Source organism: Sander vitreus, chromosome 5, assembly GCF_031162955.1.
Source record: "Sander vitreus isolate 19-12246 chromosome 5, sanVit1, whole genome shotgun sequence".
Taxonomy (NCBI): Eukaryota; Metazoa; Chordata; class Actinopteri; order Perciformes; family Percidae; genus Sander; species Sander vitreus.
In genome coordinates, this window is record NC_135859.1 from 2,172,917 (window position 1) to 2,198,189 (window position 25,273).

The following is a 25,273-nucleotide window of genomic DNA, read 5'->3' on the forward strand; positions in this document are numbered from 1 at the left end:
CAGAGCAACAAGAGAGGAGGAAGATCTGCATAATGTTGGCTCCAGCAATGAAGAGCAAAACGCAAATCCACAGCCGCGCTCTCTTGCTTTCCTTCCAATAACATCATTACCATTTTGACATCATCGGCCTAATTGTTGTTGGTAGCTCTGAGAAATGCTTGCCTGGTGGTGGGAGTCATGGTGGGGGATCGTGGAGGGGAGGGGGGCGCTGGGGTGTTTCTGCTGTAAGGCCTTGTGCTTATCAGTGCAGGGCAGATACTGTTCCTGTGGTCCTAGTTGACAGGTGTGTGTGTGTGTGTGTGTGTGTGTGTGTGTGTTGGTTGCGGTTGTCAGTGAACCCCCGGGACAGGTGCTGAGGGATGGGTTCGTATTTGGGAGCAGGTGCCCCCCCCCCCCCCTCCCCCCTTCCTCCTCTCTTGCCTTGTTCCCTCACTCCCCCAGGGGGCATATGGTGAGAGTGATTGGAGAGACCTGGGGCCCACAGGGACTTCTCCTCTCCCCAGTTCATCTGTTCCAGACGGGGCCCTGCGGGACACCCAGGCTCTCCTGAGGTCTCCGTTGGCTGGGAATCAGGCCGGGTAAGCGGCTCCGCTTTCAGGTTGAGTGCTTTGTTACAGTGTTGGGCGGTCACGCTGGCCACCCCAGTTAGCTTTACACCGTGTAGCATTGTACATTGCAATGTTGTGCGCAGGACACATGCCGAACGGACAATAGGTCACGCCGTCTAATTTATTTGTTGTAAGTGTTGCTTTTAATCTGCCAACTCTTGTTGTGTCCTGGTGCCATTGCTTGGAATAGAAACGCCATCTTGCTGAGATTTCACAGGCTCATATTTGTGAACCAGCTTACAAATGTGATGTAGTTCTGAGTGCACTAGGAGAGAGAGTTACGGGGGCATTGTAGGCCTTGTATAATATGTGTACCTCTTTTATGTGGTCATTTATTATAAGGCGAGCTCAATGAATAATGTATGATTAAAAGGCTTAATGGATACACTGGGACTCGTCAAAATAAAAGCAAAAATCCATTTGCTCTCCCTGTAGTAAATCCACTAGCTTGTCCTTGGGCTAATTTCCAACTTGGGACTTGGTGGGGGAGTGAGTGCATGTCTTGATAGCAATTTCAAGGGAGGGAGGTGTTGGTTGTGCTGTAAAGTGTGAGAGAGAGAGAGTGAAGTGGGACATGGATGAGGAACAAAGCCAGGACCCCCTCTTTTTCTTGATGCCTCCCTCCTTCATCTCACCCTATTCCAGACCCTCTCTTTGTCTCCTTCCCTCTCTCTCCATCTTATAGCTCCTTCCCCCTGCCTCCAAGCAGCTGCCACTTCTGAGCCTGAAGAAAATGAAGGCAGATGAATCAATTTGGCCTGTGGCCCTAAAGTGCACTTGTCTGCACCCCAGCCTGGGCGGGGGGGATAATGAGCCGATAGATTGAGCCGGTGCCGGAGCCCGGCACTGAGCGCCGAGGTGCCGGATCCCGCCGCACCACAAGGCCCCACTCACATACACACACACATATATACACATACTGCTGATGCCTCCCTAAGCAGCGGTAGCAGCCTGTCGCTAGGTTAATGGGGGTGAGGGTCCTTTGCGCAGGACACTTTTCAGAACAAATTAGAGGAAGGATCTGTATCCGTCTCTTCAGCCCTCCCTCTTCCTGTATTGTCCCTCGTCTCCTCCTCGCCTTGTGCATGGGAAGCCCGGAGAGCAGATTGGAGCGTGGTATTGCGGAGGAGAAGAGCATCAAGGCAGCTAGAAATCAAGGGGCGGGCAATGGGGCAAGGTCCAAGATCCCAGGGTAATGAGGATTGACACTGGGACAAGGCTGAGGCACAGCCTCCCTGAGCGCTGTTGACAGGTGACGGCAGGCTAGGGAGAGATGAGGCAGAGTGAGAGGAGCTGGAGCGAGGAGAGGAAAAGTGAGGTCAGGACTAACAGCTTCTCTTATTCAAGGAGGAAAAACGTGGGAGACCGCACAGCCATCTCTTGCCCCCCGAAACCCCCCTACAAGGTGAAGGAGGCTGGATCAAAGGAGCAGGACAACAAAGCATCACCCGCCAGCCTCTAGCCAGCACCCTGCTGACAGGCTGCAGATTGATCGACACTGTGAGGAAGAGTGAAAATAAAAGGAAAGTTAGCCAAGCCTAGCGTGAACCGATGTGAACCACTGCTGTCTCCATCGATGCCTTGACTAGCCCTTTCTAAGCAGCCGGGCTTTGTGACTTCACCCAGGGTTAGAGTAGCATAAATGAGCAGACCCAAGTCAGCACTATTCAACTTGGGGGGGAATTAAGATGCTAGAGGGCCCTTTGAAGATAATTAAAGAGCACAGAGCGGCAGCCTCCAGAGAGGGACTGCAGACATGTTCAATACCGAGACTAATGGAGCTAATTTCCAGTACATTATTCATGTAAAACACGGCCCTTACTTAGCTATGTTTTTCTACCTCTGTCGTCTTTAGTCAAACTGCCCCCCCCCCACCCCCCCACACACACACACACACACACACACACACACACACACACACACACAGATTAACCACAATTACTCAACCTTATTAACCTTGTCCCAATACTGCATGGGTCAAACCTTCAATATAAACAAACTTAAAAAAAACTCCTTAAAACAGCCAGGTGGCCAAGAACTCCTCCCTCAGAAAATGAACTCAAGCATAGTGGAAAGGCATTATAACCTTGAACTGTGTTACCGCTTGCAACCAATCACATCTCAGTAGAGACCAGTAGCCCCACCCTCAAGCTCACTAACTTGTCCTTTAACATTAATGAGTACACACAAAAAAAGAAAACACAACACATGAAAGCTGTACAGTTGGGAGCTTAGGGCCAATTAAACACCTCCCCAGACAGGAAATTAGTCCCTGCCTTAATCACAGGCAGTCAGCATTGCCAATCTTTTGTCAGAGTTGGTGAATTCCTGCCTAGATCAATTGCTCTCCTGTCCCGTTGAACAGCGGCTCGGGGAATGGTCCTTGCACGCTTCATCATTAACCTAGGCGGCTAATTAGACGCTGTGCTCTGATCAATAGCCAAGTTGATTGCTGACTGGTTAATGACGCCGCAGGCCCTGGAGAAGACGGAAACACTTTGAGCACCTTCAGGAATTTGTCAGCAACACTGATGCTGGGTAAACAAAGTAATCAACGGCTGTACTTGACGGCGACGTGACGTCAACTGTACCTTAACGCTCTGTCTCTGCCTCCATGCCTGCCTGCCTGCCAAGGAGGATTGCTCTATGTGTGCTCTCCTTGAGAGAGGGAAATCAAAAAGGCCACCATCTATTTTAAGATTCAAGCAGTGATTAGGTTGACAGCTAGTCGAGCACGAGCGAGAGAGGCAGAGGGAGAGGCGGGTAGAGGTGGAAGTCAAACCTGATTAGGCCCACCTGCCAGGTTTCTCTTGCTTCCATCTCTACACCCTGATTGCTTGGCGGCAGCTCCCTCCTCCTCTGCGCCACACTCACCCCACCCCACCCCGTCCTGTCACTGTTGACCTCAGCGCACTGCTAATGCCCCTTGGCCAATCAGCATGCTTGCAGGGTAATTAAAAGGGAATTGTGTCTACTTGGCATGTGAGCTGGTGGGCACGAGGGTAGACAAACACTCTCTCTCTCTCTGCCGCCTTGCCTCCCTCCCTCTCTCCCAGCCAGGTGGTAGCGTACAGGACCTGTCAGATTAGCTGATGACCCTTTTAATCCTGGCCCAGCCGGGGGCCATAATTGATATTTACAGGGAAAGGTTAATTGTAGCAGTGATCTGCTTAAATTACAGTGGAGATCAGGAGAATGGGGCCAGCCACTGTGTGTGCCACCAGGGGAGCTGCTACATGCAAACTGCTAGTCAAATGGATTACACCCCGCGGCCATCGTCACTGTACTCCAAGGTGGGGAAGCAGCTCGGGACATTGTGATTGGCTGGTGCTGCACCAGCACATAGTCTTCCTTGCTGAGCTCGCCAACCTCCCATCTGGCTGGGAATTTGAATGCATGCCGACTGTGGGTCTTGATGGGCTGCAATAAACCAAGCCATCCAGGTTTGTGTTAGGGTTACCATGATGTGGGTGGCTGAACGCAGATACTGGCATTTGTACATTTAAGCTGCTGATGGCTAATATTTTTTGCCAGTATTAGAATTTTTTTAATTTTAACTTTTTCATGACGGGAAAACAGCAGAAATAAAATTAAAACAAATTCTTTTTTTCTCAGAAATGTAAGCACATAATAAACAACCCTTGAGTGTGTATGTGTGTTTGTGTCATATGAGCACACTAACATTATTGTATGTGCAAAACACAGTCAGGGAGCAAATTCCATCTTACCTGAGTTGGGCAAATTGGTGGGGTTATAGTAAATTTAACAAAATTGCTAAAAAAAAAAAAAAAAAAGAATCTGGCCTTTAAATCAGTCAAATTTAACAAAGTTCCCAAAAAAAATCAACTGAATTTGGTAGACTGTCACAGTTGGGATAAGTACATAGTTGCTGCTGTGTTCCTGTTGCTGACTGGTATGACTAGCAATAGTGGGTCGAGGTTTGGGGTTGCAGGTGTTTTTGCTACAGCCAGTTCTACTTTGCATTTAGCCAAAGCACAAACTGACACAGAGCTGTGAGTCACCACACCCATTTTGCATTTCCCTCAGGTTAAGAATAGAAGGACCATGGCCCATTGAAAGTCAGTTGAAGCCATTGTTTTTATGCTGTATTGTTATGCATAGATGTCTAACTTGTGGAGTTGTCATTGTCCTATTGTTTTGCTGTGTGATTTATTGCGGTGCCTGAAGTTTTGATATAAAATGGATAATTCTGGTCTGCAGTGGTTGCATCAAGGTTGAAGTTCTTGTAGTTTAACACAAACCTGTTAATGTGTGAGAAGTCAACAAGAAAGCAAATTAGTTCCCTGATTTTAAAAAACGTTGTGTTGGTGGATGGAATAAGATTTAATTCAAATAGTGTGATAGCATACAACTATTCAGTTATAGATAATTAATATTAGCCACTTTTCCACTGATTTAATGAATCATCAGTGGAAAAAGCACGGTAGATTAGATTAGATTAGATTCAACTTTATTGTCATTGTGCAGAGTACAAGTACAAAGACAACGAAAAGCAGTTTGCGTCTAACCAGAAGTGCAAAAAAAAAGCAGAAAAGTGCAATGTGATATTCAAATATAGACAGATGGTGCATAGACAGGACAAGAAATATATTGCAGTGTTATAAGAGCAGAATAAATATGGCTATGTAATATGAACAGTGTATGAACAACATATACAGATATGTGCAATGTAGTAGCAGTGACATTATAATAGTAGTAAGAATAATATAGATATATGCAGTGTATTATATAATAAGAAAAACTGAATAAATATTGATATTGTACTACTACTGTACTACATACCTACTGTATGAACCATATAGACAGATATGTACAGTATGTACAGCTATGTGCAGTGTGCTAACATTATAAGAATAGTAAGAATAAGTGTATGTGCAGGATTAATAGTATGAAGAGCAGTAGAATATGGCTATGTATAGGTGTACTTACAGTATGTACATTTGTAAATAAATAAATAGAACAGCATGGGTGAGATAGGGTGGTGCAAATTGTAAAAAGAACTGTACTGGTGTTTGCATTTTTGTTGTCCTTTTCTCATATAGTACCATTGTGTTTTTTAAAAGCCAACTCATTTATTTAGACTAATTACGGACTGTCTAACCTTTGATGCTGCCAAAATATTTATGCACACAATAATTTTTTCACACCTCAGTTATTGTGTTACCTCATGATCGCAGGCAAGTCCATATGTGACTAAACCATTAACGAGACTCTACAATTGTGCATTGAAAATATTGGGCAGAAGGCCAACCAGATCACATCATTGTCATGTCCTGAGAGATCTGAACATGTTAAGATTTGACAACTACATTGCATTTGCAAATTGCAATCTCTCTGTGACATGGTGCAATCATTACAGGCCAATGGATTGTCCACTAGAAACACAATTGCAGGGAACTGTAAAATATCCTTCAGAAAAACCTCCTTTGGCCAGATCATTTTCTATTGAGGGAGCTAAAGCATGGAATGAGCTGCCCATTGAGCTAAAAGCAATACAAAATAATTAGCTTTTTAAAATTAAACTGAAGACGTTTTTAATTGATAATCAGACCTGTAATCACACATAGGGGTGGGACGGCGTAGGGTGGTGTATGGGCGGGGGGGGGGGGATACAGATGTAGGTGTCTTGTCTGTTTATGTGCTTTATGTATTTTAATTGTGGCAGTGGTAGTTTGTTTTCATGACTGTTTAAAAGCTCTTCTAGGGACGGGCATTGGAAGTTAGCAATATCTATAAATGCTGTGATGCTGTACATTTTGTTGCACAAATGTCCATGTCTAAGCATCTGTCCCTATTCAACTAAACATGAAATGAAACATCTTAAATCTTTCTTCTTGCCATTTTATGAAAGTAATTAGCCACTCACACACAGTGATTTACAGTTATATCAGAGTGGCTTTTAGGATTATGCTTCATGCCTCTCAAATGTCTGAAAAGTAACTGCCTCTCAGGGTAGATTGGTAGTTGTGAACATAGTGGTTTGGATTGTGACCTAAGGACGTAATTTGAAGATGTCCTCTTTCTTTCTTGTGTCCCCTGCAGATCAAACCTTTAGTGCTACGTCCGGTCAAACTCAGCGAGGACGAGACAGTGCAGGAGCTCAGCCGACCGCACAGGAGCAACTCCAAGGAGCAGCTAAGCGAGGTGAGTCCTTGGACAAGACCTTTCCCCTTTCCACCGACCTCCTATAGCGAGCCAGGCTATCCACTTTCACAGGCCAAGGCAGGGGACCCCTGAGGTGGGGTACAGAGAGCGGGCGGGCGGCGGCCACATGGAGGCAGAGATCAGAGAGCAGCTGGCGCAGTAGCTCCTGCTGTTTTCAGCAATCACCTCATAAATCCCCTGTGCGTTGGGGGGATAAGACTGGCTGGCTGGCAGCACATAGACAAGAAATGATTAGGCCAGTCACACAGCATCACCTTGTTGGCCTGGCATTATTTAAAGCATGGCGCGGTTAAATGTAGACATGACCTAACGCAGTTTAGCCAGGTGTGGGCTGATCTCGCCGACCCCAGAATGGAATGAGTTAAAGGAACTGTTCCAATTATCGCTGCGCTGGCATCCATATGCCAGCCCATTTAGAGGATGAGTAGGTGGCAAAGGCGGATGGAGGCCAGGCATTGGTTCAGCGTAAGGGATGAAATAATGCAATTTAGATACAGGGGAAGTAATGAGAATTCATGCAAAATCCCAAGCGGCTCATTTTAAATGAATGTAGAAATATGCTTCCTAACTAATGCCTGTCAAGCAGACCTCCCAAACCTACCGAAATTCAATCAGACTGTTCATTTAGCTGACGAAAGCAGCAGGAGGATGAGGAGAGAGAAAGAAGAGGAAGGAAATGTGCAGCTCTTTTTCCAGCAGGGGTAAAATGATGGAAGGAAAAAGATTTTAATGGACTTATTAAATACATTGTTTTAAGCTATTCAGCATTCCAATTGAAAATCCAGCTGATAAAAAAACAAAAATCATCTAGTCTAATTTTTTCCATCCTCATCTTCTTATTTGTCTTGTGCACTGTCCCCCCTCTTCCTCTCGTACTGTTTCTCTTGAATTTGTGTAAAAGGCTGTCTTTTAATGAAAAAGTCAGGGGGAAGGGGCGGGCTTGTCAGATAAAAGAGCGAAGCCGGTTGACAGCTCTGACAGGGATATACGACAAGCACAGAGAAGCAGGGGGGCACGGATGAGGGTGGGAGGAGGTAGAGTGAGGGTGGTGGTGATTGCGGCGATGGAGGTGGGGGCACTGTTGAAAATTGCGTGCTGTAATCGTCGACGGTGTTAGATGTGGCATGTCTCTCTAATCTGCTGCCAAATAAATGGTGCACAGACGCTGATCGTTGTAGCCACGGCATCCATATCTATCCATCTCCTTCACTCCCTCTGCCTGTCTGTACCTCTCTCTTCCTCTTTTCTTTACCTCTCTCCTCCTCTTTCTGTCTGTATGTCTGTCTGTCCGTCTGTCCCTCTCTCTGCTAGCCTCTGATTCAGGCTAGCATCAACCTTAGTGCATTGTCCAATCAATAGCGTAGTATTCCATTTCTTTGGCATTTCCATGGGCCAATCAGAACGTTGATCTTGTCTCCTACGTGAAGTCCGCTTAAAGACCATGGCGAATGCGTCTAGCTCTTCATTTGCTAGCGAACACTAACATGCATTGTTAATCATGTTTGGACTTGTCATGTTTGGAGGCTACAGTGCGCCACTTTATTTGCTCAGGGTAAAGTGAATTACGCCAGAATGAACGTCCATGGCATGCGAGAGTTTGCCTTGAGTCAAGTTTGATTACCTGCAGCCTGAGCAAATAAAATGCCACAGCAGCTGCTGACTTACACAACGCAACGTAAATAAAAGCACAGGCTGTTTAAGGCCGCCTTCTTGATTTGTAATATTAGCTAAAGTAGCTAGCATTAGCTATCTTCATGGCATTTCTCAACTCAGTGGTGGAAAAAAGTACTGTACTTAAGCAAATTTGAGGTACTTGTACTTTACTTGAGTATTACTGTTTTCTGCTTTATACTTGTACTCCCCTTCATCTCAGAGGCAAATATGGTACTTTTTACTCCACTACATTCATCTAACAGTTTTAGTTACTAGTTACTTTGCAGATTTAGATTAACAATACAAAATATAATCAATAAATAAATGATGATAGGGGGATATATTCAAATTAGCTCCACTTTTAGCAACTGCAACACTAAAGTGATGGTCACATTAATGCATCAATAATTATAATTCAATAATATATATTATTCTGAAATGGGGCCATTTTGCATAATGAGTACTTTTACCACCTGGTTGTTGTTGCATGTCTTGACATCTTTTTCACTACTCTAAAGTTTGCAGGTCTGTGATACACACAGAGAGACTCCTCACCAACACCGTGTCACTGTCTCTTCTATATTTTTTATCGTTTCAGCTCCATGAAGTCTCTGCCACCGCACTGAGAGCACTGCTAATTTTCGTAAAACGCGCTCCACCACATCAAAGTGGCTCCCCGGCTTTAAGAGCTCTTAACTAATGATGCCGCGTCTGCAACGAGTAAAATGGATTTCTCTTGTCTTACCGCCAAAGGAAATGGAGACAAATGCGACATGTGGACGCGCCCGCCTGTAAAAACAGTCATGCATCAATTTGGGAGCAGGGGGTAAAAAAAAAAAACTGCAGGGGATGTTGTTTGTTCATTGCCATGGTTGGGTCTTTATCTGTTTATTTTGACTAGGTAATTGTGCCTGCGGTGCAGCGGGGCCCCGGCACTAAGCCACACAAGGATTAGGGAAATATGGGGTGGCGGAGGGAGTGGGTTCCACTGCATCTGTGTCCTGCGGAGGAGAGGGCGGCAGTTGTGGTGCTGTCAGGGTCTCTAACACCCTCCTGTATCCACCCACACCCACCCACATGCACCCAAACCCACCCAGCTACCTAATCTGCCACAGAGGGCATACATGTTCACATTCTTTGCCTCATCATGCTCCATCGAGCTCTGATTGGCCCGCCTCTTGGCCTCCCTGCAACGACAAAAACCAATAGTCTGGGTTGGGAGAAGATGGACTGGACCCTCCCCTCTTGTCGCCATGTTTTTCTTTTCTCTTTCCTTTATTTTTTTGTAAGGAGAGTGGAGGAGGGGGCATGGAAATGGGGAGAGGATTAGGGGGCGGATTTAGCAACATTTCTCTTCTCCAGGGCTGTTTAGTTAACCCTTAAATGCTGCCAGCATCCACCCCATCCTTCTCGCCACCAACAACCATAACCACCACACACACACACACACACACACACACACACACACATCCTCCTCCCTCCCCCACACTCCCTCTCTGGGGCGGGTTCTTAAATCCTTTTGAAGTCCTAAGCGCTGCAGAAATCCATTGAGAGCCATGTATAATGGCTTTTAAGAGAGAGTGTTTAGCTGGATGCCGACCCTATGGCTTATGAACCGCTGGCGTTTTAATGGATCCCCCCTTTCCCTCCCCTCTCTTCCTCCCTTCACCGGCACTAAATCCAATGGATTGTCCCTCATTATCATTTAAATAAGCCTCTCTTTCTGCTCAGAATGCTCCAAGTTGAATGAACTCTACATAGTAAGGCTAATTCCAAATGGCTTTGGCCTCCTGTCACCTATGCACAAAAGCACTCACACACAAACACATGCATATACACACACACAAACACACACACACACACACACACACACACACACACACACACACACACACACATCTAAGTGCACTCACAACATGCACACACACGGACAACAGACCACATTCTCACTGGAACACACTTTTGGCCCTTTTTGTATGGACAGATTTTGCCTTCTGAGCAGTTCTCCCCCCCTTTCTCCTGGCCTCCTCTCTGATCGCGGTAGTGAAGGGAGCAGAGAGGTTGAGCAGAGCGGGAATAGCCTTTTGATTCCCGCAGAGCCTGCTTTCCGGTTCACGGCAGGACTCCTCCCTAATCGTCACCGCAGGAGCTGTCCTGCGAATCAGAGGGGCACACAGGCGTTGATGAGGGCTAAGGCCTAGAGCAGGTGTGGGAGAGTGGATGAGGGTATTGGGAGGGTGCAAAACAAGGGAGGCAGTGGTGTTGAAGGTGTGGGGGAGGTCGCTTGGATTGAAGGTGGACCTATGGATGAAATTGGTCTAGCAGAAAAGTCCCCTCCAGAGACCAGGGGGGAGAAATTGCCAATCTAGACAGAGGAATAAAAGAAGTGAGAAGTGGAAGTGGAGGGAGGGATTTGGAGATTGGTATTCTTGCTGGGCTCTGACAGACAGAGCCAGAGAACAGAACAAAAGCTAGCTTTTTCTGTCTCCATCCTGCTCTTGTTCAGCATTTAGAGGACTGCATTAGAAATCACAGGAGGAGTTTGATGGGCCCCAACACCTCCCTTAATGCATGAAGATATACTTACCTTTACTTACTTACTTTACTTATGAGAAAAAGGGCCTGATATAACATAATGAAGAATGGTTGGTTTGGTTCCAAAATGTTGCAGACACCATTTTTGTTTAAAAATAATATCCCACAAAATAAATACAAAATTAAAAAAACAGTATCCAATGAAGGACAGATGATGAACGTGACATAATGTCTTTTTGCCCATAAAGGATATAAAGCATTTTGGAAACGATATCTTGCCCGTTGATGCTTCTCTTATTCAATACTGTTTGTTTTGAGCACAAAAACAAATACCTAGAAAATTAAAAGATGGAATAAAAAGAGAAGCCAACATCTTCGGCTAGGAGGGTACCTGAGCTGTTACTCACTCTCAAAACAACAATTTATCTATCAATTTATCTGCTGGTGCAAGTGATAGATTTACTCCCATGTGTCTATCTGTCAGATGACACTCTGGAAGGCACAGAAGCAAGTGAATTCAAACAAATAAATGACCTGACTGTATTATAAAACCATTTGAGGCGTTAATAATTTGGTCTACCGGCAAAGATTAAAACCCAACATTAAACATAGAGTTGCCACATAATGTATCCCAGAGACTCAATCATGTGTTAGGTAAAGCATGCACTCTTCACACTGTGCTTAAAAGGCATCTACACAGCCATAAAATGACTATTGTGCACCATTTTAATTATAGTTTTACCAAATCATTAAGGATTTCCACAGTGTCTTTCTATGAAAACTCATATTAAGTCTCTCAGCTGGATGTGAGTGATTGTTTTTACAGCGGGTGCCGCTCAGCTACCCCCACGGTGGAGGCCAGAATGGATGGGAGTGATGTGTGCGGCCGTGGGGGTACATGGCGGGGCGGGTAAAAGGTTAACGTGAATGTTGATATTAAAGCGGCGCTGCTTCGTCATGTCTGTGTCAGCGAGTGAAACGCTCCTTAAAGGTCATCCCTGTTCTCCTCTCTCTCCCTACAGAGTTCCACTCACTCGCTGTCAGGCCGCGGCTACTCGGTAAGTGGCATTTTCATGCTTCATAGCTTTACGGCAGAATTACAATCTCCAACGACCCGCTTTATGGCCCCGGCGCTCGACATTTTAATTATGTTAAATAGAGTAATGGAGAAATCATGATATTAGGGACATTAATTCTGGCTGACTGACTGATTAAATTGCGGGAAGGTGTCCTGCGCTACCTTGGCGAAAAGAGCCTCGTTTTATTGCCATCGATCAGCGCTGTTCGCCGGCGCTGCAATTTGGCTGTCAAGAGTTTTATGTCTTCCTCCAGTGACTGTCAATGGAGGATCCTTTTGCTCACATACACTATATGACAATATGCCTAAAAGCCTCTTAAATACAGGCCCCCTGTATCTGTGCAGTAAATACAATTTCACACCACTACCACAAATGCATGTACATTTACACCTTCAGGAGGATCCATAGCAGTTAAACATGTCTTATGATTTGTTGGAAGCAACTGACTGTACATTAATAAGAGTCAGTGAGATGGTTTCTGTCATAGACCATGTGTTGTTTAAGGTAAATGTGCCCGAGAGGAATATTTAGTGATGCCTTGGAAAACGTCAACCCAATCCTTTCAAACATACACTCGCTCACAAATTGTCAGAGGAGGACTATTTTTATCCCTTGAAAGCATCTGTTGCCTTGCCCCAGTGCTTTTTCGAACCGTACATTTGTGCTCTTCCCCTCCCGTTGTTTCAACGATGTGTCTAGTCTCTGGGTAATAGAGACAGCAGTCGTCCTTTATGTCCTTTGCTTAAAGGGGAACTAATAAGAGGAACATTCTTTAAAGTGTGCTACTTTTAGCTGATGAGTGGCATATGGCAGTTCTTATTGCAGCTTGGAAGCAATCATCCCGACAAACAAAACAACTATAAATGGTTTGTCATCATTAATCTGCCTCAAAGGACTGCAGTTAAAGTGCTGAACAGAGCTTAACTTGAAAAGACCTTGATCTCTGTGCAATTTTTGTTTAGTTTAGTTTTAATAGAACATGTCACATTCCTATTCCCCAGCGGTCGCATACTCACAGATGGATGAAAACAAACAAGACCTTCCAAAAAAACTCTTTTGCCCCTTTGGCTGGAGCTGTCAGTTTGAGTCGGCAGGGGAAGAGGCCTTCTCTTTATCTGTAAAGGAGGAAGGGAGGAGTCAGAGGGAGCGGGCAGAAATGGAGGTGGAGGGGGCTTGGTGTTGTGGGGTCGTTGGCATTGTACAAGCAAAGGAAAGTCCAGTAACGAGGGCAGGAAGTTTGACGTTGTCGGGCTCTGCTCTCTGGCTATCCGACGGTGCTATCTGCAGTGTTTGTAGCCTCTGGGCACCTCCTGGGTGCTGAGCTCTGACTCAATCTGCTCTGCTGCCGGGCCCGCTTGATTTCTGGGGTCTCCTTATCTGCATGTGCTTCAGGCTTTACAGTATGATGGTTTTAAAGGGGGGGGTTGTAGGGTCAGGGTGCTCCAGGGATCTGCCAGGCAGAAGCTGAGTGGGTATGGGGGGAGAGGGAGGAGGAGGAGAAGGCCAGGGCCTGCATAGAGCGTTATGGCTGGAGGAAGAGAGAGGCTATCTATGTGGGTGGAGGGCTGTCAGTGAGGTGGGGAGGGGGTGTGGGAGGGTCAATGAGGCGGGCGCACAGGCGTAGGAAGCGCCACTGGCCACCAATAGCATGGACTGGGCTATCGTCTGGTTGGCCCCTGGCACTGATCACCATCTACTGCTCTGCCTCTCCACAAACACTCAAAAAATCAAGGCGGTGGATGGGGGCTGGTTATCTGTCACAAGGCACTAAGACGCCTCTTCTTGTTTATGCTTCCATATGTCTCCCTTCTTATGTAGCCTGCCAGGCTTGAATGGCCTCATTTGAATGGGGTATACAAGAATGTACAGTAAAGGAAGTTTCTGGGCTTTAGCGCCAGATTCATGAAAACGGGAAATTGGAGTCGCCAGAGTGTTTTTGGAAAGAGAAAATACCTTTTGTACTGTGTTAAAAATGATTTGGCAGTTGCATACAGAATGCATTGTCTGCTGGTTTCATTCATCCAATTGTGTTTTTGCAATTTGTCAGTCTGTTCCGTCTCTTTTCTCATTTCTTTCTTTGTTAAAAGAAATGACTGACTAAACTAAAAGAGCTAACAGATATTTCATCACTTAGTGACAGTTCAAAAGTTGCTAATTGAAATTCAAAGTTTCTGCAGGTTGATGCAAATTTGTGTTCAAATGAAGCTGCTCATGGCTAATGATTTCAATGCGTTCACATTTGAGGATTCTAGTGGCAAGTGTTTGATTTTTGTGTGCTAAACATAGTGGCCATTGACTTTTATTCTTGCTGAGGTGAACACAGTAAGACAATGAAACACTACAACTCTCAACATTCTCTATATATAGCACAACAGTAATATCAACCTAGTTAAAGTGTTATATATAAAGGTAGCTTTTCCTGTGTCTCTCTATTGACTGACAAAGGCAAAAGACCAAGAAAAAAAGTATTTAAAAAAAATCATAGAATTTCATGTATAGTCACCCTTTAGACTGGTGTAATGTTCAATTCCACAATAAATATATAATAAACCGAATCATACCGGAGGTGTTTAGCAGTGACTTGTTGATATCTGATTGAGTTAACTTTATTGCCATTACAACAAACGGAACTTGCCTTGATGAGCTTACACTGCAGGGCTAGTCTTGCATTGCCAAAACCATCTCCACAGCGCTGCGGAGGAAGGTCTGCCTAGTCCACACAACATTCCTGGATGGGAGAAAAACATGCTCTGGTTGATTGGCATTTCTTTAAACCAATCACAATCGTCTTTGGCCGTGCTAAGCGCCAGACGCAGTCTGCAAAATAGCCTTGGGAAAGAACATGTGCACATAGGGAGGCAAACTACAGCAAACTACCCTAAGTTACTTATTCATATAAACATGATGTGTTTATCCAGGTGATGAATGTGCTAGACGTGAAAACACTCCCCCCACCCCCGACCCTTCATCCCCTATTCAGGGGTGTGGGCTAATCTCTGGACCGTTGAGTCCAGCAGCGATATGTAGCAGCAGGACTGAGACTCGCTATCTTGCTCTCTTTGGAAGACTGGATATGGAATTGTTTATCAGGCCGACTCTCTCCTGTCTGCTTTGTGCAGGCTTCATTATAGCAGCGGCTATGTTTGGGAGACAATATCTGTGCCTTGTTTCCTGCACTGCTACCTGCGTGTTGTTCCACTGGAGATTGGCCTGGGCTCTGGTGATTTTATCATCCTCTCTCAGGGGCTCCTTGATAAAGAACCCAACATCCCCCCTCTGCGCCTGAGAGATATGGGCTGCAAGAGATGGGGAAAATGTCAAAGAATCTCACTGCAACTATCTGCCCATCCTGTCACTGCCCCTGGGCTGTATATACTGTATAGAGGAGGAGCCGTTTTGGCTAAGCGAAAAAGACAACACAACTCCCTTTCCTTTCAGATGAAGTGATTGAGCTTTAGTCTCCCAACCCCATTTTTTTAAAACCACCCAAGGCCAAGCTATGGCTCATGTTTTCACGCATGATAAAAGCATAAAGTTTTGTCTGTGACAGTATAATCTGACTAGTCTGTTTTGGGAGGGTTTATGTCTGCGATGTCAGGGAGTAAAACCTTAGCCCGGGTGTTTGGGTTGAGCGAGAGTGCTCGGAGCTCTCAGACACACCCATTCTTTATTTGCCCTGCTCAGGTTGTCATAATCATATTTAACGCTAAATGAGTCTACACTGTAAACAGAGCAGTCTCAGAGTCATTTGTGTGTTCCTAAACAGCCCTGTTTTAATTGATTTGGCATTCCCGACCTCCGCATTGTGGCAAACACACTTCCCTGTCTGAGTGACGAGGTTTTTTTACAAGATCTTTATCGAATACAAGGATTATGTCACTTAATTATGATAGAAGCCATTAAAAGCTTCACGCTTTATTAAACAATATGACACAGATTCACTGGATTAAATGCTAAACACAGCAATTGAAAGGAAATGGAGTGTAAATTATATATTGTACTTCTACAGCACACAGAGCTTTGAAAGAAAGCCATGGCTGCTTCCCCCACAGTATATGTAATCTCCTAACTGCCTCTCTGTATATCACTCTGTCTGCCTCTTTCACTCTGCTTACTTTTCAGTGGGGTGTGCAGGTGTCTCCATACCACCGGCTCTGCACATGGTGAAAATTAGTGAAGGAAACCAAGAGCCCAGCAGGAGTGGGCCGGGGCCCTGACATTGTCCTGGCCTTGGGGTGGGGCACTGCCTGTCAGGGGCCTCTCTATGAGGGCTGTCTGCCTTGAAAAACCTATTTGTTTATCCCCGTGTGTGGTCCGGCTTCAGATCCTGGGCCCTGTTGCTCACCGCGCACCAGGGACCCGGGCTGTTGCCGCTAGCAACAGATAAAAATTGCTGTTAACCACAGCAGGGCCCACAACACATCAATCAAGGGTTCTGCAGATAAAGGCTGCAGGCTTCTGGGGCCTCGGCTGAATGGCACGGTTGAAAATCCTTTTCCAGTGGCTGAGCACACACAGCTCTGGTGGTAGAGGCCTGCTATCATTCAGAGTGGAGGAGGGAAACTTCATTTTCAGCAACGCAGCTCAGGTTTTGTTCTAATGGAGATGCATTAGAACGGCACCAACACAAAGGGGGCTCTGGGAGAGGTCATTTTAATATAAAGGCAACACTGTGAATTAGTGTTGACCGGGCCTCAGAAGAACCAGCCCAGGCATAGTTCAGTTGTTCCAAATGAACTCTTAATTGCGTTTACCAATTGGCTTTGCTCTCAGGGCTGCTTAAAAGCTGGGACGTTCAGCTCCACCGCGTTCCCCATACCCCGTTAGGACTGAATTGAGATCAACGACTGGAAATGGTGACTTCAGTGGTTCATTCTAACCTTTTTCAATCTAGTTCCACCACATCTTTAAAGCAGAAGTATGGTCATGGCTGTGGTGCCTGGTAATGAAAAAGAACAATATGGATCTTTTCTCATATTAAACCCAGTTAATGTATTCCCAGACGAAGCTCTACGCTATCACCCATGTTGGAGTTAGTCCAAATGAAACACAGGCTCTCATGGGTAAAATTATTAGTTTTATCCCCCTAAGCCCAGCCTTGATTATCATCACTCTTAGTTTGTCCTGGATGCACTGTCCCCTAACTCACATTTGCCCCACTTTAAACAAATAGCCCTATAATGTAACAATCAAACAATGCTCTCAGGGTTTGTTTACTGCAGGCTTTCTCCCCATTAAGTTTCACGGACACTGTAGACAAATAAAGTGGTAATTCCACTTTATCATATGTTACATATACCACAATCAAGCAGCAATTACATGCTCCTTCCATTTGTAAGAGCTCCCAATGCCGACGTGGATGTTTTAATGAGGGCTGTAATGAACGCTCAGGGTGTTTGGCAAGTCTCCGAGATGTTGCCGGGTTTTTTATGGCTCCCCATTATAACGTACAATTTGCATCAGCAAATTACAATGCTCCATATCATTATCCTGCACCAAGGCCCGATCATAAATTAGAGCTCCAATTACAAACATCTATCTGGGAACTGAATATGATGGCAGCCCACCAGAAGCAGGCAGGAGGGAGAGAAAGCCTCCTGTGGATTGTGGGATGAGACTTCCATAGAGGTGTGATATTCTCATAAACTGCCCTTATGGGGGAATTCATGCTTCCACAAAAAAATAGACCGTTTTTGGAGGGAAAGAACGTCTGCTCGTACTGTTTTGGCAATTCCATATGTCATATTTCACGGCGCGCTGCACATTGAACTTTTGGGTATTTTAACCGGCTTCCTTCTGCTAAACACAACACCCACTGATTATGGTGGCTGACTGTTTCACACTCCTCGTTCAAAGCTATGTATGCCTGTCCATTCAGCTGTGCAGAGGAAGGGCCTCGTCCATTGTGTCTCGATTCAGACCCAGCTATGTCTCTGTCTCCTCTAGTCTCCCTCTGTCTGACTCTCTCTCCCTCTCTCATTCAACTTGATTATACACTGGAAGGAACATAATAAATCATAGAGATTTATCATGCTGCAGCTTATTAATTCAGCGCCACAAGTGTAATATTAGTCTGTGTCATTTAAAGAAGCAGGCATTGCAGCATTGCCAATGTCCCCCAAGGAATCCGGTGGAAGCCATTTTAGTTTTGGGCAAAACCTCACGAAAAAAAAGAGAGAACGTATTTTATACTGTTGGGAGACTTTTCCTCTCCCAACACATGTCTTGGTTGTTCTTCTCTCTTTCTTCTTGGTAACACACCTCTCTTACTCTGACTGATATGGAGATTCAGTGCCCGCCTCTCTCCTGAGCGCTAACAGTTGTTGTAGGGCAAACAAACAGCAGTGTACCTGTGATGGCTGCGTTGCCTGTAATCCGCGACCTGTGACCAAATCTCAAATGGAGAGGTAGAACAAAAGGCGTACGCCAACAAAACGCTTCAGGCGGCAAGCAGAAACCACCTCTACTGATGAGACAAAAGGCCTGCGGGTCTCCCGCAAACTCACAAGAGCTCCCCGACCCCGCGCAAACAAAGCCTGAAATTAAGAAGAGCCAGAGGCAGGCCCATTTCTACAGCAAAGCTAAAGTGTTCCTTTTTCATGGCCTCGGTGGATTTCAAGTATTGGATTGTAATAGGGCCGAGCTATGAAACCAACACTTTGCCATTTTCAGTCACAGATTTTGAGAAAGCAGGTTTCTCATCCTTTTTCTCTCTTCTCTTTTCCGGCTCTCTCAACATTCACAACTCCCCCTCCCCACACTTTCCTGCTATTTGTAAAGGTGCTAAAACCTTTTTCAGATGATGTTTAATTCATATTTTGTTTTTGCATTTTAACCTTGCATATCCATAGGATGAAATGCCTCTATCTGTGCTTTTTGGCTGCAATGCCAGAGTATAGAGGATGACTGCAAGCCCTTGTTTGAGTTTGAGAGGTCATGAGATGAAGAGACTTTCTTCTATATTCACAAACACCCGCTGGCAGTGATTCCTGCTATCTTTAATGTTTCTATGAATCTATTAGGGTTAAAGCTCCCACCCACCTCTCTTAACTCTACCCGCACAAGTACCTTTTCCAAAACATCTACAGAAAAAAAAGTTATACTAAGTAGGTCATGTTCTGCCACTCGTCTTCTAATCACTCAACGAAGAGAACACGATTTCCCTCCATCGGAGCCCCTGAGCCTTGCTCCTGGGATTTCAGTGAGCAACATACACTCATTTGATTTTCTGGCATGTCTTTTCTCCTTTCCCTTTCTCTCTACACCCCTCTTTTTACTTTCCTTACCTTGTATCTGACAGTACACAGGCAACACCTACCCTTCCTCCAACTTCACCACATACACACACACACACACACACACACATGCACCACAGCCCCTCCTCCTCCCCCCGTGTCTCTCTCTCACTTGTCTCTCTCAGTGGAGAAGGTGTCTGACAGTAACAACAGGTAAGGTATAAGATTACAGGAGAAGCAGGGGCAATTATACCTCCAGCTGATGCTGGTGTGTTTATGAGGAGAGTTACTGTTAATGGCAGTGTTGTGGTTTCTCCAGAGGCCAGAGCATGGCTTAGGGAAACATGCTGTTTTTGTCAGCCTAGCTTCCTGCCATGATGCTGTAGATGAGGGGGTTTTTTTCTGTCTACCTGTCTGATTTTTGTTCTTTCTCTTTTGCTCTCTCATGCCTCGCAGACTGAGAGCCTTCAGTTTGGGCTGCCGTGCCTCTGTGTTGCCTGTGGCCTTGGTGGCACCAAGCAGGTACGGGTTTCCTGTAATGTGCTTAACCAGCATTGAGGTGCTGACTAGATTGCAACACAAAAATAGCTTATTAAGGTCATAGCAGCTTGGTAAAAGCACATTGGTAAACACCTGTACACACACACACACACACGCCGGTGTTTGCAACTGCAGGTCTCTCACCAGGGTTTTGGCTGCCTTGCCACTTCCGCCCTACGTGCCCTCTCACACGGCAGGCAGATCGCAGCGATTGCAGAGGAGTTTGTGTTTAGATAAAGGAGCTTACTCATAATTGCATGGGGTTTCCAGTCTAGCGGTGGCACTCTCCCAGTAGCTGTTCTGGCTCGCAGCGAGAGGTTTCAGCAGTCCTGGGAGATACAGTGGAAATACATCACAACACATCTTTAACTCTACAACAATATGTTTATTATGGCACTGCAAATTCCATTTACTGTAAAGTGAAAGCAAAACGGAAAAGAAGAAATGTACTATGTATATCAAACACATTAGGGAAAAAACAAACAACATAAAGATACACGCGTTTGTGTTAATCCAGTATACCTTTAAATGTATTGTGTAGCCCTGCCTCACAGTTGTTATTTCCCACGTTTGACCATATGTAAATCCGGTCGCACTTAATTTTACAGCACATTAATATGACGTTATAAGACATACTTTGTATCAAATCAGACCAAACTAGAAATAATGTGGCCTTAACTAGACAGTCAATGAACATGTATACCATAATTAGACACCATACAGCTAAATTATGCTATAATTAGTTCATTATTAGGACGTCATGAGCTTTTCTTTGTATCAAATTACACAGTTAAATGCACTGTTACTTTCGCAAAGTATCTCTCGACAAACTGAAATCAAATGGCTTTGTGCCCTCATCAGATTGCAAAAGACTGTGATGCAATTAACAAGTATAAGTATAAAAAGTGTATTTCTCCCCCCCCCCACACACACACACACACACACACACACACACACACACACACACACACCCGTTAAAAAGTAACTAAGTACTAACAAACTTTTACTCTGAGTAGATTTTTATACCGGTAATTTTACTTGTACTTAAGTAAAAATTTATCAAAGTAATAGTAATTTTACTTAAGTAGAATTTGTTGTACTCTTTCCACCTCTGATAGCAGTCATATTATTACTTGCCATCATCTGCCATTTCTGCACAGAAAAACAGGATAAGTGGAAACCATAACTGCGCAAGCAAATTCATTTCAAAATAAAAGTCTCTGAATATAAAGTTTTGAATTCTTCATAATTAATAATTAGTGGGTCTAATATGACATTACATGCAGTTTCCAATAGTTAGCATAATTTAGGAATGTGGTGTCTAATTAGGGTATAACTGTCTCATGTTTACTGTCTAATAAAGACCATATTATATCTAGTTTTGGTCTAATTTGATAGAAAGTATTAGTGTACTGTACAATAAAGTGTGACTGTAAATTCTTATGCACTTCTGTCGGTGCCAGATGGTGCTAAGACGCTATTTGCCTTTTGTTTCCTCTGATGCTGCACCTGTTGGGGCTGAATCTACCTGTTTCCTGTCTGTATCCTCTGACATATGTCTGACATGTTACCTGTACTCTATTTGTGGAGCTATAATCTGTAACATTACAGAGATCGTACAGAAGCAGTGGATGAAAGTGTTAATGAGTGTGTAAATTCTGTATTTTAAGTGTCACTTCCACATGCATTTCACTCCTTAATGTCCCTTATGGCTGCTGAGTCGGTTTACAGTACAAAATATTCCTTGAAACCGACTACAAGCCCAGTTGTAGATGCCCTGGCTTAGCTGTGACCCAATTACTGACGGTTGGTTGTTATTGTGTTTGGCGGTCTTCAAAATGAAGGTTCTTTTACCGTTTCACTCATTGAAAGTGGCTTCTGATAGAAGAACCAGCAAAGTGCCAGGAAATGTTAATGAATGCCAGACTCACCCACCAGTCTCCTGCCCACGACCATCCACGCTCCAGACCCCATTCGCTGTGCCCTCAGCGTGTGGTTGGCCTTGGCCCCGATCACACCGGGGCACATGGGAGATTAACTGGGCTGGCTTACTCACTCAGCAGGTTCCCCGACTCCCCTCCACTCATCCCGACCCAATCTGCCAGCTATCCTCCTGCTCCACGGAGCCATGGCAGCAGGGCACCACAAGCCCGGCCCGCCTTCATTACGCCTGCCAGATGGGCTGAGAATTAGATTCAAACTCCCACCATGGAGGGAGGGAGTGGAGAGAGATTGAGGAGGGAGAAAGGGAGAGAGGTGGCAGAGGAAAAGGGAGGAGGGAAGGAAGTTGTGGGGGGAAGAAAGTAATGGTTTTTGTTTTCATTTATGTTGCAAGTTATTACATTTTAATGTAACACCCCTGGGACCTGGTAGCATTAAATGCCTGTTCTTGAATAATCGACACTAACTGCAAGCAAATGCTAGGGAGAAATGAAATTAGCGAGCGCAGCAATTTGGCACAGTGATTATCGGCTCCTTGGAGGCACTTCCTGATGATTTAAGAATGCTAACATTTAAGCAAGTCAGATCTCATTACTCTTCAAGGTTATATCGAGCTGTGTCGGAGGGGAGGCAGATGCTTGATTGGAAATAGTGCTTCCTTGTCTTGCTGTGTCTCTCTTCATCTCTCTTTGTTTATGCCGATGTTTCTCACTTTTGCAGCAGCTCACTGCAAGCGAAAAAGACTCAGGGCTGAAATCTGTCAGACCCTGATGACACCTTTTGCCAGCACTTAATTAGATCAGCAATACTCGGTTTCCAAAGTCTAATTTGTCCATTGCCAAGGATCATCACTTGTGCTACAGGCACTGTCATGCCAAGTGCCTCAGCCTGGTTCTGAATCTCTGTGTGCCACACATTCCCTTTCACAGATGTATGGCTGGGCCCTTGGATGAACAAAAGAAAATTGGGACATTTTTGAATCCACACCAAAGGGAAAGTGTTTATTACTTTTCAGACTGCGCCACAAATGTTCTTTTATACTGTATTTTTCTCTGCTATTCTCACTCGTTCTATGGATGCAGAAACGATTTTCAAAGCAATTTCAGCCCTGGCATCTTCCGGTCCAGTGTTTACCTCAGCCAGCAATACACATCTGTTCTCCACACAAACTTGATCCAATTAGGTGACACCAGACAATGGCTTACTCCTCCATGAGCCCAGCACAGCGCCAGGGGTCCCCAACAATACGGAAGTGTTTTTTCTTCCATTACGGGGCGTCAGATCCTTTTAAAGGTGTTTACCCGCCGCCGATGTGTCAGCCCCTGTTTCCAAAAGGGGGCTCAGCTGGGGAAGTGATAGGCAATGAGGATAATGATGCGAGTGGGAGCAGTGTGGCGGATGCAGATGCACTTTACCGTGCTGTGTGTGATAAATCCCTTCCTCCGCTGCACTGCACCCCGCAAAGTTGAGGGACAGATGGGTTGGACTTATATCTCCATTTTCTAAATGCAGGAGAAATCAAAACATTTTTCACTGCCGTGATGAGATTTATTTAAAGCGAGGCAGGAGCAACAAAGCTACTTTGGGGAATATGTCTATTAGTTTTTCCAAGCTGTTGTTGGGGGGGGAATCATTGCAAGTCAAATGTAATCATCCCGTCGTTGGGTTATGCTCCGTCTTGAATAATAATAATATTAGGTTGGTCCCTGGCATTGCCTACATCAGGCTTGTAATTTGAATTTCTGAGACACAAGTAAGAAGGCTGATGTTAATCACAACTAATCACTGATGTTATGGCTGTTTTTTTTTTTTCTTTCTTGTTTATAACAGCTTTATCTTTTGGCACATCTTGAAAATTTGGCAGCCTGAATTCATTATCTGCAGGGTTTCATGTAGTCAACAAACATGGTGTGTGTAATGTGGGATTTTGCTTCCTCCTACTTACATGCTGTGTGCACTGTACTGCATCTGATGTCTCTGCATCACATTTCGTCTTTGTTGTGGCCAAAAGGATTTCTGGATTGTAACAGGGTTACCCCAGGAATGAGGGGAGGGGGAGCCTCTAAATTGTAACCAGGCATTTCCACATGAAACATTCATGCTTAAGAATGATTAGCAGAGATTAAGGTGGGTTTATTTTGCCTCTTAGAAGGCCCCGTGACAATTTGGAAATGGATTGAGAGCAGCTTTTGCGAGCACAGCCTCCTTAATCCAGTGCCACGAGTTCTCACCCACCTTTGCTGAATTATTTACATTAAAGTTCTCACGTCAGCTATGGAGCCAAGGGCCAAAAGGTACCATGTGTTAAACTGCCTGCACCTCAAAGCATCGGAAGCAGGGAAAATATTATGTTAAGTGTTTCCAAGACTTTTAATGGAACATGGTCTGCAAAGACAGAGATTTGTCAGTGCCACTTGAGGAGCTGTTCTGCAGGTAGTAGACCAAAAAAAAATAAAAAATGTTGCATTAAGTTTAGAGAGACTGTGTCTATTGTAATGGGAGCAGTAGCTTGTATATTTTCTATTTCAACGACTGACAGACGGAGTGCTCAGATCAAATAGTGGTCCATTCTCCCAGCCAGTGATGTGAATCCATCTCCCCATCCAAGCTATTCTGCTATCATGTATCCCATTTCCATATCGCCTCCCCATCATGTATATGAGATGGAGCCCTCCCATGTGCTGGATGATGTGGTCCCCAGATAGATTCATTCATACATAATGATAAAAGATGGGTTTGGACAGGGCTACTTATTTGACAATCATTGAAGTGCCACTGTGATGGATGGCAAGGAGGACCTGCACCCCTCTCCCCTTCCACCCCATAGCCATGGCTCCCTCTTCTGATCCCCCCTTATTCATTTTACCCGGCCAAGCTCAAGGTCTCGCCTCACTTTAAAAGAGAAATATCAAATTGAATTAAAATTGCGCACTCACCCAAAACAGAGGCCCGTGCGCCTTAAAAATCACACATCTGTTCCCACAATTCATTGTTGCAAAGTCAAGCCCGCTTTCTCTCCCTCTCTCTCTCTGTCTCTCTCTGGGCGCGTGGTAATGTGAATTATTCATGCCAGCGGGGCCGCGGCGTGCTTCATCATGTTAAAGTGCCCATGACATTACTGATGGAGCCACCGACGCCCCCGCACTGCTCGCTATGCTAATGCATTTGGAAGGAGGAAAAAATAAAAGAGATGGCAGCACCTCAAGGGATCAGCAGGACAAGAACAGATCACCTATTAGAAATTAGTACTTGAAAGTCTAAGTCCTATCCAATCGCAGACGATCACTTACCTTTTTAAAAGCAAATCCTGTGAATGAGGAAACCAAACATTGGTACTGTTCCAGGGCTTTGAATCAATCAGTCAACCTTTCACAATTAAAGTAATCAGGATACGTGGCACCTCTGTGGCAACTGAGAGCAGTTGAACAAGTGAATACGTTTCTCTCATTCCTTTCCCCACCCACACTTTACCAGCTCATGCTGAGATTCAAAGGTT

At 44.9% G+C, this 25,273-nt stretch overlaps 1 protein-coding gene and 1 long non-coding RNA gene across 12 annotated transcripts in view; one reads left to right on the plus strand and one right to left on the minus strand.

Annotated features, from left to right (window-relative positions):
• fbrsl1 (fibrosin-like 1) overlaps positions 1 to 25,273 on the plus strand; it is a 293,183-nt gene that overhangs the window by 127,844 nt on the left and 140,066 nt on the right. For 8 of the 10 annotated variants that reach the window (XM_078250014.1, XM_078250016.1, XM_078250008.1 and 5 more), the window contains exons 3-4: positions 6,672 to 6,773; positions 12,005 to 12,040. In XM_078250014.1, coding sequence (XP_078106140.1) covers positions 6,672 to 6,773; positions 12,005 to 12,040 — 138 coding nt within the window. The remainder of the gene's footprint in view (positions 1 to 6,671; positions 6,774 to 12,004; positions 12,041 to 25,273) is intronic. The other 2 variants (XM_078250011.1, XM_078250013.1) reach the window with 1 other exon arrangement.
• Positions 6,770 to 22,041, minus strand: LOC144517834 (uncharacterized). Of its 2 annotated transcripts, XR_013501969.1 has the most exons (5): positions 21,768 to 22,003; positions 20,084 to 20,165; positions 14,697 to 14,789; positions 13,078 to 13,176; positions 6,770 to 7,000 (listed from the first exon to the last, which is right to left on the minus strand). It is a non-coding gene; the product is annotated as an uncharacterized LOC144517834 (long non-coding RNA). The 2 variants fall into 2 exon arrangements; XR_013501970.1 differs by lacking the exon at positions 6,770 to 7,000 and having other exon boundaries at positions 12,647 to 13,176; positions 21,768 to 22,041.